Source organism: Maylandia zebra, linkage group LG7, assembly GCF_041146795.1.
Source record: "Maylandia zebra isolate NMK-2024a linkage group LG7, Mzebra_GT3a, whole genome shotgun sequence".
NCBI lineage: Eukaryota > Metazoa > Chordata > Actinopteri > Cichliformes > Cichlidae > Maylandia > Maylandia zebra.
The window spans coordinates 29111550-29130200 of NC_135173.1; the positions used below are offsets into that span (position 1 = coordinate 29111550).

General features: G+C 42.1%; 2 protein-coding genes across 5 annotated transcripts in view; both read right to left on the reverse strand.

Annotated features, from left to right (window-relative positions):
- The window catches only part of cadps2 (Ca++-dependent secretion activator 2), a 191916-nt gene that overhangs the window by 163733 nt on the left and 9532 nt on the right, over positions 1 to 18651 (reverse strand). For all 4 annotated transcript variants that reach the window (XM_076886194.1, XM_004556192.3, XM_076886195.1 and 1 more), the window contains exon 2: positions 8538 to 8651. In XM_076886194.1, coding sequence (XP_076742309.1) covers positions 8538 to 8651 — 114 coding nt within the window. The remainder of the gene's footprint in view (positions 1 to 8537; positions 8652 to 18651) is intronic.
- LOC143419447 (uncharacterized) lies at positions 3081 to 4876 on the reverse strand. Its single transcript, XM_076886189.1, has 2 exons — positions 4380 to 4876; positions 3081 to 3650 (listed from the first exon to the last, which is right to left on the reverse strand). Exons 1-2 carry the CDS (start codon positions 4730 to 4732, stop codon positions 3473 to 3475), a joined length of 531 nt encoding a protein of 176 aa, XP_076742304.1. The 5' UTR covers positions 4733 to 4876; the 3' UTR covers positions 3081 to 3472.

Below are 18651 nucleotides of genomic sequence, written 5' to 3' on the forward strand. Positions count from 1 at the left end.
TGCAGGGTTCTCTGGGGTGGTAAGTGTTTTGTGGAGTCTCCCTTTGTAGGTGCAGCAGCATGTTCCTTTTGGACTCGGTTTGTTTTTTTGGTTTGTTTTTTTTTTGTGTGGTGTGCGGTTAGAGCATTCGTCTCGGGGACACTTCCAGGGCTGTCAGGTGAGTACCCAGCTTGCTGGGGGCCTAACCAGGTTACTGGGTTGAGTGTTTAAAGAGCCTGCCGCTAATCTGCATGAAGACTAGGGTTATGGTGTAGGCAAGTTGGGGTAGGCAGGTTAGTAAGGGGGAGATTTCCACTTTAGCGAGAGATGTTTGTCTTTCGGGGCACGATTTGACCTGGGGAACCACTGTTTTTTTGCTTGTTTGTTTTCTGCTGGTTTTTTTCCTCTTCCTCCTCTTTCCTTTGCTGCACTCTTTGAGCCTTGCAGCATCATGGCAGGTATAGAGGAGTTTGTTGCTGCACCTTGTGAGGATTTCCTGGATCGCTGCACTAAGGACCAGCTGTTGAAGGTTGCAGATGAGTATGATCTTGATTTGAGTGGGCTTGGGGATAAACGTCGCAAAGATACTGTGAAATCTGCGGTTAAGTTGCAGTTAGTTGAAAAGGGTGTTTTGGTGGCTGGGCAACAGAAAACTGGTCAGCCAGTAACTGTGCCATTGGGAGTTTTTCCGGGAAACTTGACTTTTGAGCAGCAAAAGGAGCTGATGTCATTGCAAATTTCTTTTGAAAAGGAAAAGCAAGAGTTGGAGCTGGAGAAACAGAAGATGGACATGGAAAAACACAAACTGGAGGCTGACAAGCAGGTGGAGATTGAAAGGTTGCGACGGGAGACTGAGCAGGCAAAGACAGATTTGCAGAATACTCGTTTAACTTTGGTTAAAGAGGGTAAGCTTTCAGGGGACGTCTTGTTGGATGAGGGGCGTTCATCTTTGTCATCTCCTGATATGGTGAGCAATTTGCGTCTCTTACCTAAGTTTAATGAGGAAGACCCTGATGTTTTTTCTTTTTCTTTGTTTGAACGTGTCGCAGAGGCAGGAAAGTGGTCAGATTCTGAACGGATTCTGCTTTTGCAGTGTGTGTTGTGTGGGAGGGCGCAAGAGGCATATGCATCATTGGGCAGTGATGGTTTGACGTACAAGTCTGTTAAGGACTGTGCTGTGTTGAAGGCGTATGAGTTGGTCCCTGAAGCTTATCGTCAACGGTTTAGGACACCGGAGAAGAAGGTTGCTCGGTCACATTTGGAGTTTGTGAGGGAGATAACGAACCATTTTAACCGCTGGTGTGTGGCTTCCGGGGTCAATAATTTTGAAGGCTTGTGTGATTTAATCATTCTGGAACAGGCAGGGATGTGTGTAATTATTGTCAGGAGTCTGGTCATTGGAAGGTGAATCGTCCCATCCTCCTGGCAAGAGACCGCTCTGGGGAGGGGGAGAGGGGGGGGGGGGGGTAAACAGGGGAATCCTATTGCGAGTCAAACGAGTCAAACGCCTGAAACGCGCTACACTCACGCGCGTTTCAGGTGTTTGACTCGCGAAAAAAAACACGCGCGTGAGTTTAAATGTTGCATTTTGTGCATACACGCGTTTCGCGTCCCCCGCTCGAGTTGGAAAAATCTGAACTCCAGCGTCAAATCGCGCCGCGACAACCAATCAGGAGCCTGGTGACGTGGCTGTTACCTAGTTCAAAGGGGCAGATCCAGCCAAAGCCCTTTATTCTTCAATAGAAGGAAGGCTAATCAATGCCGTAGCAAACAACCCGGAGCCGTACGACACCAGCTGCTTTCTGTACCGAGACAGGAATATAAAGGACCGAGCTTGGAGGAAGATATGTAAAGAGATCGGGCAACCTGGTAAGTTCATTCATTTTTCTCAAGTTTTCTCTAAAGTTTTCACTGACCCGGGGAAGCCGCACAAAAGCTAGCAAGCCACCGCTATTTTCCCACTGACATACAAATACCGTTCTGCTTTTAGGCATGTTGTCATTTAAGAATATATTTTATTGTTTATTAATAAGCAGCACACAGTGGTCCCGCTGTTCATCCGTCACTGCCTCTTTTTTCTTAATTTTCATTTTCTCTTTTTTGCACCGGACAGCATTGCATTCTGCAGCCTGATTGACAAATCTCCTGCGCTTGCCAAATTTATCATGTTTGGTTTTGATAACCATCACGTCCAATAGAAAAAACAGCACAAAAACACCCATAACTATGAGCCTCATTCGGAAATAGACACCTGCACCGCGAGGGAAAAAGGCGCACGAAAGTGGCGGGCAGATGAAGACAAAACACGGCATAATAATACGTTTACGTTTTGCAATCTACAAAGGTTTGCACTTTGAGAATCAATTGTGAGAACTGTGACCAATGTTCATGTGTGTGTGTGTGGAAAACAGTGTATAAAGTGCGTGGCCAGGGGCTAGTTATTCTGAGAACCCCTGCTGCAATAAATGAGGGACCACTGTCTACTCTATGATTATTATATTCAACCTGTTAACATTTAATACTGTATTGATAGAACCAACTGATTCTGCAGCAGAGCATCCCCTGTTGCTTCTCCTGGCTCCCCAGTCCCTGAGCTCCTGCTGCTGCACCCACAGATATGTACAGCAAGCACTGATACCTTTTTAGTCGGTGGGATTGCCTGTGATGACCTTTATTAAATATCTACAACCAATCTGATTATATCCTGTTTTTAGTTTGTTTGTTTTTTTCAATGTTGAAATTAAAATCTAGTAGCAGCCTTCTCATTTCTTTGTGTTTTGTGCTGTTTTACAGGCCCACAGGGGAGGACGGCTCCGAGGCAGATGAGGGACGGGTCCCAGGACGGTCCATCGGTGGTGGAGCTGGCCACCCTGGTGTCCCTGAAGAGTCCACACCAGTCTCCAATGGAGCATTTCCTCCTCAGCCTGGTTCCTGCTCTGGAGAGCAGCTGGTCCTTTTTATTCCTGTCTCTCTGTAAATACTTATATTTTATATATTTATGTTTAATGTATTTCTGTGTGAGAATTTTAACATTATTTCAAATAAATTTTTATAATGACTAATGTCTCAGTTCTACTACACAGCAAATGTTGGCACACGACTTGACACATGTAGAATTTATTTCATATTATACTAATGACAAAATATACTAATACAGTGGGATGCAGAAGTTTGGGCAACCTTGTTAATAGACATCATTTTCCTGTATAAATCGTTGGTTGTTACAATAAAAAAATGTCAGTTAAATATATCATACAGGAGACACACACAGTGATATTTGAGAAGTGAAAAGAAGTTTACTGGATTTACAGAAAGTGTGCAATAATTATTTAAACAAAATCAAGCAGGTGCATAAATTTGGGCACCACAAAAAAGAAATGAAATAAATATTTAGTGTATATCAATGTGTGTGTCTCCTATATGATATATGGGGTGCCTTTGTCTGGACGTGCTTCCCATCCAGAGCTGCACAGCACAGAGGGAAGTTCCAGCGCTACTGGAGTCCCTCTGTGATGGACCGCCAGTCTCCAGGTGAAGGCACAGCCATGAAGTCGTCCACTAGACAGTCCCAGATGGACGTCGCTGCCTGGGGGGTGATCTGGCTCACCGTGGACACACAGACTCTGAAACTGAACGCGATGGTCCTGAAGGAGTCCGCGGTGACAAGGAACCTGGACAAAATTGTTCAAAATCAGTATTATGTGTACTGCAGTTACAAAATACATTATTCAAATTCCAAAATACTTTGGTGATGTCAGATTTAATCACAAAACTTAAATCTTACATAAAACATTTTGTAATTATAAGGATAATTACAAAATGTATATTAGATAATATCTAAAACAGTTGTGTTTTGTTTTAACTTTAACATATTATAATTTGATTGGTAGCAACTTTCACAACTACAGTGAGCCAATCACTCATAATTCCTAAACATGTCAATCAGATAGGAATGAAGTAAGACATTAATAGAAATGTAGACATGTATGTTGACATGTAGCCCTTTCCTTGCTTAAATCATTAATATTTTTGAAAAATTAATCTGTGATAAGACAGCTTATCAAGATAGAACCATGTAACTAGAGATGAACCAAACTGTTCACAGTTTTATCTAACTCTGTTTTAATAAAGGCTGGTGACCCCTGTTATAGTCTGACAGCTGCAGGGATTATATACAAATATTCAACTATCCCAGAATTAAACCAGGTCTAAATAAAAAGGAGTGAGTATCACTACAAAGGTTAACTCAGTGGTCCTAATGCTACAGTTTGATATCAGCAAACACCGAGAGCATTCACTGTTAGCATAGCACATCCATGTTAGCAGTGTATAAATGGATGGTTTAGCATATATTAGCACAGGTATCAATAAAGGACTACGTATTAAACACTTTTACTAACCTCAGGCAGACGGACAGGCGCTCTGCAGATGGGATTGAGCGCCTGTAGTCGGTGTCTAGGCGGGCGATTCTGGGACCGACGCGGGACAGCAGGTCCTCAAACTGGCCGAGTGAATGACGGTGATAGCGCTGGAATCGGCCGTCATCCAGGCGCAGCTCCTGGAGCAAGTGGTGAAACTCACCAAACTGCTCACGCCTCTGGAGGACCTGATGGACCCAGGTACGGCAAGGATGTCCTTTACGCCGCTGCTCTGCTCTCCACAGTAAATAGAGAAGGGAGACTCTCTCTTCAAGCGCTAGCTCGACAGCTGCCATCTTGCAAAGATACCGGTCTTGCAAAACTTCCTCCCACATCCCTCCCACATTTCCGGTTCACGCGCGTTAAAATATGATATTTTGGGGCGCGATGGATTTTTCTTGGACACGCGTAGAGGTGCGAATGTGCACGCGTCAAGTTAGGGGCGTTTGGGGCTTTTTTCACGCACCCATCGCGTTCGGTGTGAACACACCGTAAGTCTCAGTTAGGATCTTGAGAGACACTGGCGCTGTCAACTCTTATGCTGTGGGGTCCATTCTCCCACTTTCAGATGAGACAGCTACTGGGGATAAGATCCTTATGCGAGGAATGGGGATAATGGTGGTTCCGGTTTCGGTGCATAGGTTGAACACTGAGGGCGAATTGGTGAGGTTTTAGTGGGGGTTAGGCCTGCATTGCCAGTGGAAGGGGTGGATATCATTCTAGGTAATGATTTGGCCGGAGGTCAGGTGTGGGGAAAGGTGTCATCAGCACTAGTAGTTACGGATTCGCCTTCCAGGTTAGATCGGTTGGATAGTGCCAGCAGTCGTCACTTCTCTTACCCGGCCTGTGCTGTTACACGGGCAATAAGTAAAGGTGAGTGTACAGAAGCCGCTGTTAAGGATGAACCTGTTTTACTGACTTTGCCAGCTTCGCCTCTGGATGTGCCCCGCAGTGAGTTGATGAGTGCGCAGAGGGCTGACCCATCCTTGGAATGGCAGTTGGAGTCTGTGTTGTCAGCTCTGGAGGTGAAAAGTGTGGCTGGCTATTTTTTGCAGGATGGTGTTCTGGTGAGGAAGTGGGTGCCCCATGGGGAGGACTTTGGGGGGGGGATCCAGTGTTCCAGGTAGTAATTCCATCAAAGTATCGTGGTCAGGTGTTGAACCTAGCTCATGATAGGTCAGGGCACTTGGGTGTGCGGAAGACATATGACTGAGTTTTGCGTCATTTTTTTGGCCACATTTGAAGAAGGATGTATCAATTAGCATCGCAGAGATGCATTATTGTTGTGCTTAGGAAAGTTGCCCAGCTGCCTAGTTTTGTGACATTGTATAAAACTTTCATGTTTAATGCAGCATTTATACAGTAGGACTTGTTGTTTTTTACATTGTTGTTTACAGTGTGTCTCCATTGTTTATATGGCAACCTACAGTGGGGCAAAAAAGTATTTAGTCAGCCACCGATTGTGCAAGTTCCCCCACTTAAAATGATGACAGAGGTCAGTAATTTGCACCAGAGGTACACTTCAACTGTGAGAGACAGAATGTGAAAAAAAAAATCCATGAATCCACATGGTAGGATTTGTAAAGAATTTATTCGTAAATTAGGGTGGAAAATAAGTATTTGGTCACCTCAAACATGGAAAATCTCTGGCTCCCACAGACCTGTAACGTCTTCTGTAAGAAGCTTTTCTGTCCCCCACTCGTTACCTGTATGAATGGCACCTGTTTGAACTCATCATCTGTATAAAAGACACCTGTCCACAGCCTCAAACAGTCAGACTCCAAACTCCGCCATGGCCAAGACCAAAGAGCTTTCGAAGGACACCAGGAAAAGTATTGTAGACCTGCACCAGACTGGGAAGAGTGAATCTACAATAGGCAAGCAGCTTGGTGTGAAAAAATCAACTGTGGGAGCAATCATCAGAAAATGGAAGACATACAAGACCACTGATAATCTCCCTCGATCTGGGGCTCCACGCAAGATCTCATCCTGTGGGGTCAAAATGATCATGAGAACGGTGAGCAAAGATCCCAGAACCACACGGGGGGACCTGGTGAATGACCTGCAGAGAGCTGGGACCAAAGTAACAAAGGTCACCATCAGTAACACACTACAACGGCAGGGAATCAAATCCCGCAGTGCCAGACGTGTTCCGCTGCTGAAGCCAGTGCATGTCCAGGCCAGTCTGAAGTTTGCCAGAGAGCACATGGACGATACAGCAGAGGATTGGGAGAATGTCATTGTGGTGGGGCGTGGTCTGCGGTGCCTTGTATCCGCACCTGCACGGCATCCGCAATCACGCCCGCCGTGTTATAACACGGGGACTCAGGGGTTGGTGTGTGTGTGGTGTGACGTGAATTAAATAAAGTTGGCTCTGAACGTTGCTCCGTGGTCCCGCCGTGCCTTATTCACGCCACAGTCATGTGGTCAGATGAAACCAAAGTAGAACTTTTTGGTATAAACTCAACTCGTCGTGTTTGGAGGAAGAAGAATACTGAGTTGCATCCCAAGAACACCATACCTACTGTGAAGCATGGGGGTGGAAACATCATGCTATGGGGCTGTTTTTCTGCCAAGGGGACAGGACGACTGATCCGTGTTAAGGACAGAATGAATGGGGCCATGTATCGTGAGATTTTGAGCCAAAACCTCCTTCCATCAGTGAGAACTTTGAAGATGAAACGAGGCTGGGTCTTCCAACATGACAATGATCCAAAACACACCGCCCGGGCAACAAAGGAGTGGCTCCGTAAGAAGCATTTGAAAGTCCTGGAGTGGCCTAGCCAGTCTCCAGACCTCAACCCCATAGAAAATCTGTGGCGGGAGTTGAAAGTCCGTGTTGCTCGGCGACAGCCCCAAAACATCACTGCTCTCGAGAAGATCTGCATGGAGGAATGGGCCAAAATACCAGCTACTGTGTGTGCAAACCTGGTAAAGACCTATAGTAAACGTTTGACCTCTGTTATTGCCAACAAAGGTTATGTTACAAAGCATTGAGTTGTATTTTTATTATATTATTATTAATAATAATAATATATTATTATTATATTATTTTATCCTGTCTTCCTTCTCTCACCCCAACCGGTCGCAGCAGATGGCCGCCCCTCCCTGAGCCTGGTTCTGCCGGAGGTTTCTTCCTGTTAAAAGGGAGTTTTTCCTTCCCACTGTTCCCAAAGTGCTTGCTCTTAGGGGGTCATATGATTGTTGGGTTTTTTTTCTCTGTATCTATGATGCGCCTTGAGGCGACTTATGTTGTGATTTGGCGCTATATAAATAAAATTGAATTGAATTGAATATTTTTGTTATTGACCAAATACTTATTTTCCACCCTGATTTACGAATAAATTCTTTACAAATCCTACCATGTGGATTCATGGATTTTTTTTCCACATTCTGTCTCTCACAGTTGAAGTGTACCTCTGGTGCAAATTACTGACCTCTGTCATCATTTTAAGTGGGGGAACTTGCACAATCGGTGGCTGACTAAATATTTTTTTGCCCCACTGTATGTAAATGAGTGTCTGAGCAGGATATGTTTGTTGATTTCTTTCAGTTTTACTCTGACAGCATTTTGAAGGAAACTTAATAAATAAACTTAATAAACTTAATAAGAAAATCTTAATAAATGAGACAATAGGCCTGTCAGCTTGAAACAGTAGAAGCTCCCAGCAAGAAAGCTGTTGCCACTAAAGATTCACATTTCAAATTAAGTAGTGCATCATCAATAACAATAACTCAGTAGAAATGAAAAATAGGATTTACTTATACTTATATATGTTGCTACAGCATTCAAGGCAGTTTATAAGCATGAAAAGTTATCTTTTGTTTCATACTAGCTTCAGTCAGCTTTACAAAGAATAAAGATAGTTCTAGTTGTTTCATGTCAGCATTAATATTGACAAACTGGGTAAATTCACCACCTCTGTTGAAAACAAATAAGAAGGACACAGTCAAGTAACTATAAGAGTATATCGTCAGGTTGGTTCCACCTTTCTGTCAGACGGTTTGTGGGTCAGAAACAACATAACAGGAATTAAGGCAATGCCTGAAGAGAGTCCCTGTCCTGCCATAGAATTGTAAAGCTAAAATCACATTTGTTTCTGTGAAAAATGTTTTACAAAACTCACTCAATCACTTTACCTCATAGTAGCTTCTCACGGCATTGCAGAAAGCTTCATCAGCCACAATTTGAGTTTCTCCATTGAGGAAAGCAAGAAAACGCTCCTTTACTGCCTGTAGCTGCTGCTTATTGACCTAAGAAAGACAACAATGAAGAACAGAGAGAAATGATACAGAGTGGTGGTAGAGAAGGGCATAATTATTATGAAGTGAGAGTTTAATATGAGGTGGTGGCGGTATGAATGAAAAACAAAACAAATATAAGCTTAAAGTCACTGTTAAAGTGCTAGCAAAAACCCGCTTTGTGGGAGGTTTTCAAATTCTTCATTCTGTTTTTTGTGGCAATTCAAACATAATTCCACCACGAATAAAAGTTGTGGTGACCGTTAAGCTACATACATGCAACACGTGTTGACTATAACACATCAAGCAAACGCAAACAGAGAATGTGGCATCTCATTTGCAAGGGCACGTTGAATACAAAAATATAAAGAACAGTGATTTATAATAAACCTCTGGTAAAAAAGAAAGATTTTAATTGCTTGGACGTTGCTTGGATTAACAAGGTCTGTGTCAAGTATTGAGGAACCAGGACACACTGATGAGAAGTGGGCTACTGGAACAAGAAGGCATAAGTGGAAAAGGAATGAGAATAGGGAGCTACTGGAATGCTACACGAGTAATCCCTGCAGAAGGGGTTACATGAAAAGTATGTGGGACCTATGGATTCTTTGACATCAAATATGTAAACTAACGGTAAAATAACTCGTTTCTCAGTGTTCCAACATCAGCAAGATGGCCACAACTGATCATGTGCTTAGAGAATAGCTCAGGCAGCAGAAACCCAAGAAAGAAGAGGAGCATAAAGAGGAGCCATTATGGAAGGACAGGCTGCTTTACAGCATATACAACCGCCAAACAGAACAAGTGATACTGAGAAATCCTACCAACGGCTGGACAAAGCTAGACTGACAGACAGCACAGAGGCACTAATCATGGCAACATCGGAACAAGATCTAAGCACAAGATCAATAGATAGAGACTAGATTCTACCACACCAGGCAAGGCCCTAGTGCAGGTTGTGCAGAGATGCCACTGAAATAATCTGGGACATAACAGCAAAGTGCAAGATGCTAGCAGGCAGGGCTTACATGGAATGCCATGACCAAGATACTGGCACAGTATACAGGATCATCTGTTCCAAGTATGGCCTGGAACTCCCAAGGTCAAAATGGGATATGTCCTCTAGGGTGGCTGATAATGACCAAGCTAAGATCCTGTGAGATTTCCAGATACAGATGGACAAGCTGGTGATGGCTAACCAAACTGACATAGTAGTGGTGGAGGAAGATAGTATAGCTACATCTATGACTATGACTAAGTGATTGCAACATCAGGAAGGATTAGAAGCTTAATAAGCCCCAAGGGCTGAGAGAGGAACTAGAGAAGATGCGGAGGGTGAAGGTAACAGTGGTTCCTGTGGAGAATGGGGGTACTCGGGGCAGGCAGTGACCTCCAAACTGGGCAAGTGGCTACAGCAGGTCCCAGGAACAACATCTGAGATCTCTATCCAGAAGAGCACAGTCCTAGGAACAGCAAAGATACTGTGTAGGACCCATAAGTTCCCAGACCTCAGGTAGAGAACCAGATAAAATAGTCGGATGGCTCTGGGTTGATGAGGAATCCTAATGTTCAAACCATAAAAACATAAATCAATATATCTGATACTTATTCTGGATACTGTTACGTTGGTCTCCAATAAGAATGTGAGGAATTATTTTCTGTGTAATGCAAGACGGGGGGAGACTCGTCATGGCAGATCCAGTCACTGAGAGAATAACCGAGCTATCAGTAATTCAACAAGACTATAGCTGACCAAAAGCTGACAACTGTCAGAATGCCCATTTTGCACAGTTTACTTCACTCACCACAAAATGGATTTGAATGCCACTCCAAACACCTCAAAACCATGTAGAGGTACGATTGTTTCATCCACAGACACCAACAATCTGTAGTGTACTGTCTAAACAAAAAGCCTGGCCCACTAATAACAATTCTTGATAATATCAAAGAAAACTCAAACAGTCCAACAACTCCCGTTAAACCCTCATTAAAGCACTCAGCAAATGGAGTTGGTCATGACCAGAGATGGGCAGTAACGCGTTACTGTAATCAGATTATTTTTTTCAAGCAACCAGTAAAGTCAGGGATTACTATTGCAAAAAAATTAGATTCCTGCTACTTTCCCATAAGCAGGCTGCGTTACTGAGTTGCTAAACCACGATTTTGTTTGTGAGTGTCTCATTACAATGACAATTATGATAATAAAATATATCTGTTAATTAAACTGTTTATACACAACACAGGACCTTCCTTGATGGCACTCCCTCAGCTTGGATGTAAATAGTTCTTGTTGTGTGTGCACGTGTGTGTTTTAAAAGTTAATTCATGCATTTCCTTTCCCTCTTTCAAAAGAGGAGTAAAGGGCTAGAAGAACTGAGATAAAGAAAAATGCCCCCATTCTTTCTTCTGCTTTTTTTTTTTAAACTAATCTTAGTCAATTACCTTTTTGTGTACTTGCTTTTTATGTTGTATCCATTTTTAGTATCACAAGAATAAGAAAAATTCCTGGTAGAAGCCTTTTGCAGAAGTGCTGTTTCCTAATAAAGAAAAGGAAAGGTTGAAAATGAACTTTGGTGAAAGTGTGGTATTAGTCACCACACGTTGCACCTTTAAGAGATAGAGATATTTTAACACTGACCTCTACAGCTGGCTATAATAACATAAACACGTTTTAATAAACTATTGCAAAAGTAAAAAAAGGTAAAGTTTATCAGTTTGTCCACATCTGTCACCTTGTCACCAAACCTCAGTCAACAGCTCTTCAATTCTGCTTTTCAGGTCTGAAGTCCTCCAGATTTCACTCTTTATTTGCTCTGATTCGTTTTCCACACTCTTGAGTCTCTGCTCTGTTCAACTGTGGTTCCTCTGTTGCTCTGTACAACCAGCAATCTGTCAGGTTCCCCATATGTACATAATACACTCTCCCGTAGCCCAATACTCCATGCGTGACCCATTAAACCAGCAACAATTATCCATCTGTTATCTAACTGCAGCCTGCTAGTTCCCACGGTAATGGCGACAGATGGCTAATGTGGCTATTGGGTAATTGTTCATAGTTGAACAGCTAATGTTAAGGTTTACTACTTAATTACTTCCCAAGAAGTAGATTCTGTTCATCTGGACATCACATTTTCTGTGGGAGAAACATTTCATCACTCATCTAAGGGACTTCTTCAGTCTCAGCTGACTGCAGGTTCCCCCAACCTTATAAACAGTCCTATTGAACATCATATCATGAAGTGCCCTGAGTAAATGTGGTTATCCCAGTTGGACATTTGTGAAAGCTGGGAAGCCACCTAAAGAATGCTCCAGAGAGAGATAAGGATAGCTGCTGCATAAGTGACAACCTTTAGTGATCCCAGCAGTATCAGAACAGCTGAGATACATTTCTGTAAGTACCTCGTCTCTGTGGCTTTCAAACCTAAAACACACTGCGCAAAAATTGGTCCACCCTAAAGATCTGGTCACCTGGCACAAGTAGAGTAATATAGTGTACGCTGTTAAGTGCCAAATAAATTAAAAATAAACCACTGGTGAACCAATAACTGGTGAAACCAAAATAGCTTATTGGCTAAATGTTGGAAAGACTTTGAAGAGCAAAATTACTGCACAAGAAGGCTCCATCTCATCTGTGAGACAAGGTGGTACTTTTGTTATGTCTTGGTATTTATGGTTGCAAGAAACACACTGACATTTCTTCAGTTTTGGAAAAAACATCAGGATGAATGCAGAAGTAAAAACACTGGCAGCCACCAGTGCTACCCCTCAGCCTCCCAGTAGACACACCTATCACATCAGTTTCAAAGTCCTACTTCCTTGACCTCTGACCTTGAGGTCAAGGTGACAGATTCAAACTCGGTATATTCTTGGTATATGCACCTATGGTATCAATATGAAGCTCTTATGTTGCCTCATTCTCAAGTTGTCACATTCACAAACTTAGCTCTTCATGCCACCTGCACACACAGCTGACAACACTACCCCATCAACCTTTTATGACTGAGTCACTTATTCAACTAAATGCAATCAAACACATCTGATGACTTTTAATCAACCTGTCGGAAAGCTATCCTTGTCGCGTAAGACAGGAGTGGCTTCATAGTGCAGTGGTTAACACAATCTAAATGCTTACTAAATCTAGATTGTGGCAGGAGCTATCACAGCCTAAACATTAAAACTGTAAAATTAATTCAGCCGGTAATAATGTATGATCAGTAACTCCTTGTATTATGAGGGGTATAATAATACACAAACTAGATAGTTAAAATGGAGTCAAGTTCAGTGAAGCTGAGAAAACAGAGATATGAAATAGCTTAATTTTTATTTTATTTTCGATTTTCATGGTGATGCTCATGTCCACTTCTCTCCCTACAATAATTTGTTATTCTACTTTTTCTAACTTGTATTATTTAAAAACAACAACAACAAAACTGCTCCCTCTGTCAGCTATAAATCAATAACATCAAATGAGGCATGTAAGAGTGTGCTGTAAATTGATTAACTACAATAAAGAGGCTGACGTCACATGCCTACAGCAAACAGAGTTTATTGAAACAGGACCTGAAGGAGTCACTGAGTGGCTGAAGGAGAAATTCTGACAGACTACTCCTTGGTTGTGACTGCAATGTTTGTCAAAAACAATTCTCTAACTATCACGTTTGGCTGGAGCTGGAAACCATAGTCCTTCATAGTCGCCTCTGTCAGTGCGCCCCAGGGTGGCTGTGGCTACAATGTAGCTTGCCATCACCAGTGTGTGAATGGGTGGATGACTGGATATGTAAAGCGCTTTGGGGTCCTTAGGGACTAGTAAAGCGCTATATAAATACAGGCCATTCCAATGAATTTGGCTTAGTTTCTGTTCCATTCTTCTCCATTTGCTACAGGTTCTCCAGCTCACAGCAGATCACCAGATAAGAACAAGGTCTACAGTCACCTGCTGCAGTGTATGATGGAGACGTTAGAGTTTGACAATGAAACACGTGTTTCTGGAGAGGAAAAGGACCTGAACAACAAAACTTTGTCAGCCTGCCAAAAGAAAAAACACAAGAGGGAAAGGCCATGTCTAGCTCGCTAATGGCAACGCAACATTCAAAATAAGGACAAGGAGATTTTCAGTCATAAACAGAGTGAATGTTGTTGTCTCAGATGAAATTGTTAAAATGTAAAGTTTATGTGAGGAAAACACTTGACTGAGTGAAAGAACTACACCCAGCTAAAATAACTTAAAGATTTAGGCTAAAAGGAAGTTGGCCAACTCCCAAAAATACATTAATAATAATTATTGAAACATTTTTGTTTAACAAATTATTAAAAATAACAGAAAAACTATATTTTTGACAAATAAGAAGACACAGGCTCACTGTGCACTATAAAAAGACAGATCATTTTATCTGTCTACAAAACGTCCATTCTGAGCCTGAAAAATGACTTTCATCATATTAGCAATTTTGCTGACAGTTCTGTAAGAGTTTCTTCAAAGAACCAGCTCTGTCTCTTTCCATCTGCCTATGAGCTTGATACTCAACTTTTTGATAACAGTTTTCATGTTAGACCTAGCAAGCCGTACTAACCTGACAGTCAAGTAGTCATTTCTGTTCTACGTCTTTGATGTATAAAAGAAATGACCAGGATTCACATTTTGTCTTGTAATTACTAAATTAACGCTTATGATGCAACTGCTCCGATATAATACACTCTCCATCATTGTTATTTTTGCTGTGGATTGTGTGAAACTAATATAGACTATCCAAGAACCTAAACAATGGAATCCAAAATGTAGTAAAATAAACACTATATAGATATATAAATAACATAAATATCTTATTTTAATTACTGGCATATAGATGAGAGAAAGCGAGAGACAGAGACTGTTGGGTGAACTCCATTCACTCCTACACAGCAAATTCAAAAGTGTTAAATGTTTTGGTGTTAATAGTCTTCTTGCAAAAGTAGAGTTAATTTTGATAGTAAAATGATAGTAGTTAAAATCGAGTGTTAAAAATGAGTGTTTCTCTGTCAAATCTGGAGGTGTTACAATGGAAACATTAACTCTTGACCTCTTAACTCTGAACTCCTACAGGGGCTATGACACCAACAGAGTAAATTCACAGACTCCGCCCCCAGCACCATAGGCTCCAATCGAAGCTGAAGTGAAGCCGTTTCAGAACATTTTGCTCTACATATTTGAGTTGTTTGCCATGCTTGGTAAGTCATTTTTTCAAAGATTGTTTCAATTATTATTATGAGCTTTTACTTCTGTGGCTCTTTGGAGTTGAGACAAAGCTGTGTGAAAGGCATTAGCCATGTTGCTCGCTGATAGCATAATATTCTGTTTTAGCTAGCTGAAAGGTATTGTTTGCGGGCAAATACCACAGCCTTGAAAAAAAGCTTGCATGTGAATTTTCAGTCAAACTTTTGGTCAAATACACCTAAAACAATGTCTAGAATGTGAAATGTTGGTATAATGGTGCTACTTGAAGCCTGAAAACGATCGCCCATGAAAAAAACGAGCAAACAGCAGTAGCAGACGTCCTGACTGGATTCTACGTTAGCATAGATCCCTCCAGAGTTTTGTGCACACGGTTTAGGTAAAAATGAAAAAGGTTGAGGTTTTACATTTAGTTCAGTATTACCTGTTGCCTGTGTCTTTGTCTTTTGGGAAAATACTTTACACAAGTAATGGCTCAAAAAGGATTCCTTTTTTTTTTTTTTTACTGTGCTGCAATTGTTTACTGGATTATTTGTGCCATTAATTAGTGTCAACTAATTTTTATTCGATCTCCGCACAGGATATGCTTGTGAAGATGGAATATGGGGGAGAGCAGAAGTGCGTTGAAGTTCCACAAAGGGATGAATGAAGGACATGCATATTGTATGGAAGAAATATGTGATGAGAATGCTGTTATTTGCATTTACCATGTCAGACCTTTTGATAAACAAAATTCTAATGAAAGTGAGAACATGTATACTGTTACATCTTTTAGAAAATGTTTTGAAATTGTGGTGCACAGTTCAGAATAAATGTTTTTCAAAAACCATTGCATCTTTTTAGTAAATGTTTATTTCCAAAAGAAATTTCTAGAAGTTCAGAACAGTAAAATTCCCGCTTTTTAGAATGAATTAGAAGATAACTCTTACGTAGTTAAACTAAAATACTCTTTGAGAGTTAATATATAAACTCTTAACACCAAGTGTTAAATTATCAACTCCAGACAGATTTGGTGTTTAACACTAAATCAGAGTTAACGTACCAACTCTCTAAAAAGAGTTAAATTAACACTCTCTGGTGTGGACCCATATAGACACTTTAATAGTGTTGAAATCAAATCCGACAGTGTTAATTTGGACATGCTGGATTTGCTGTGTATCAGCAGAGAGAGAGTGGCACACTGCGCTCTAAAATCATGAAATTATCTCAATAAACACCACCTCTGCTTTCATCGAGGAAATAAAACACGGATAAATTTTCAGTTCTGACTTAGTTTTCTAGTATTTTTCTACTTTCAACAGAAAATGTTATTTGCTCCGTCAAGTGACGTCATACACTGCGTTACTCACACACACCATAAAGAATATATTCATACTGTAAAAACAAAAGCTAGAAAAACACATCCATTAATTACAGATGATGTATTTCTTAACAATTTTCATGACAGATGAATTTTTTGTTTTCCTTTTTATTCTTGCTGACGCTTCCGTTGTGAATATCTCAAAAACAACAGGAGGCTCGCATGGTTAGAAGTTGCTCAGCAGAGGATGAGGATTGGTCAAAAAACATAACACGTGTTAACTTACAAAAAAGGAAAGCACATAGCATTTTATTTAAATATATATTCTTTTAATAATTCAAAACAAAAGCTAATGCTATGCTAGCTTCTAGCTTTGCTTGACAGTTTATAGAACAAGCCTGTTGACATACACCCCGAAAAACTTAATAGTCAACCAAAAACAGCTGGAAACCTGTGTGGTTATTACAGTAAACTTGGCTGTCTTTTGTCAAAGGAGCTTGCAAAGAAAAGCGTCTGGACTTCTTTAAGTTGCTTGAAGACGTTTCACCTCTCATCCGAGAAGCTTCTTCAGTTCTAAGGTCAAATGGTGGAGAGTCCCAGATATAAACCTAGTGGGAGTATCCCCCCACAGAGGGACAAAAGGACCCCCTGATGATCCTCTAATCGCCTGAGTGAAACGTCTTCAAGCAACTTAAAGAAGTCCAGACGCTTTTCTTTGCAAGCTCCTTTGACTACGATGACCTGGATGACTGAGAACCTTCACAGACATATTGCCGTACATTTTGGGAGGAACACCCTTCAACTGGTGCGGGAGTATGAAAGGGAATCAAGGAAACTAGCGGATTATAGGAACCATCTCCGTTTCAACCTAAGATGTAGACAAAGCAGAGTTGTTCCTAAGAGCCTGCGCCTTGGATCCACGGTCAGGGGATACAGAGCAGACTTGATTCTACAGAGAGCACAAAATCACCTTTTAAGTGAAAGGATAAGACAGGTCCATTTCACCATAGATGCCCTCCAGATCAAGATCAGCCAGACTCTGCAGGAACTGGAAATCCTTCTACCCTCTCCAATCTTAGAAGAGGTTTACAAGTTTGTGGACAAGGCTCAGCGGGCCCAACACTCTAAAGGAAAAGAAAGACAACGCAGGACATTTCACACCTTGCTTTCAAAAACACACACTCCTCATCCTGAACCTACACAACCCAGAGAAGAAAACACACCTGATGCCAGTCAGGAGAAATGGGTTAAGAACTTTTCAGACAGGATTCTCAATGAACCTGAAAAGAGAGTATTAGCCAAAGGACTCAATTTTGCCATTTCTCCACAACAGTTGCCCATAGTGGACCTCATCACAGCCACAGAATCTGCCATACGGATTAATAAATTATCACAGACAGAAGCAGAGCAAATCAGGATGAAAGTCTCAGCCACGCTCTCCAGTGCCAAAGTCCCTCCATCCAACCTCACAATACAAGAAAAGAAGGCCGTCGCTTCCCTGAGCAAAGACCACAACATCACTGTTTTACCAGCTGATAAGGGAAGATGCACCGTGGTCCTAAACACTACAGATTACCATACAAAGATCACTACTCTCCTCAGTGACAACAATACCTACGAAGCCCTAAAGCGAGACCCCACAAGCAGTTACAAAAAGAAAGTTATAGCTTGCCTTCAAGACTTTGAAAGGGACAAAATTATTGACCGCCTTACATATCACCGCCTTTATCCAGGGGATGCCATGCCCTGCATCTATGGACTTCCTAAGATCCACAAGGAAGCTGTCCCACTCAGACCCATAGTCAGTAGCATAAACTCAGCCACTTACAACATTGCTAAACACCTTGCTACCATCCTTGCGCATCTCGTGGGGAACACCCCGCAGACCACGGCCTCTCACCGCAGACCACGGCCTCTCTGTGTGAGGATCTAAACGTATTCTACGCTAGATTCGACGCAGCGAACACCATGAGACCGGACAGTGTGCGCACCGCGGATGACGTCAGTGCGCACACTGTGTCTGAGGAGGATGTGCGGAAGTGCTTCAGGAAGGTGAACGCGCGCAAAGCTACTGGTCCGGACGGGATTCCCGGCCACGTCCTCAAGTCATGCGCGGCTCAGCTGGCTGGAGTGTTCACACACATCTTCAACCTTTCCCTCTCTCTGTCTGTTGTCCCAGCCTGCTTCAAAATGGCCACCATCGTCCCTGTACCCAAATCCTCCACCATCTCCTCATTGAACGACTGGCGACCTGTAGCCCTGACCCCCATCGTAAGCAAATGCTTCGAGAAGCTGGTCAGGGACTTCATCTGCTCTGCACTACCCGACTCACTGGACCCTCTACAGTTTGCATACCGCCACAACAGGTCCACTGATGATGCCATAGCCCTGACACTACACACTGCCCTGTCACACCTGGAGAAGAGAGACACGTATGTGAGAATGCTGTTTGTAGATTACAGCTCAGCATTCAATACCATCGTTCCCTCGAAGCTGGACAGGAA

Excerpts from the sequence above, each read along its gene's own strand:
- LOC143419447 (XM_076886189.1), bottom strand. The coding sequence starts at position 4,732 with ATGTGGGAGGAAGTTTTGCAAGACCGGTATCTTTGCAAGATGGCAGCT. Across the intron at positions 3,651-4,379 it reads CGCCTGTCCGTCTGCCTGAG|GTTCCTTGTCACCGCGGACT; the intron begins GTTAGTAAAAGT and ends AATTTTGTCCAG.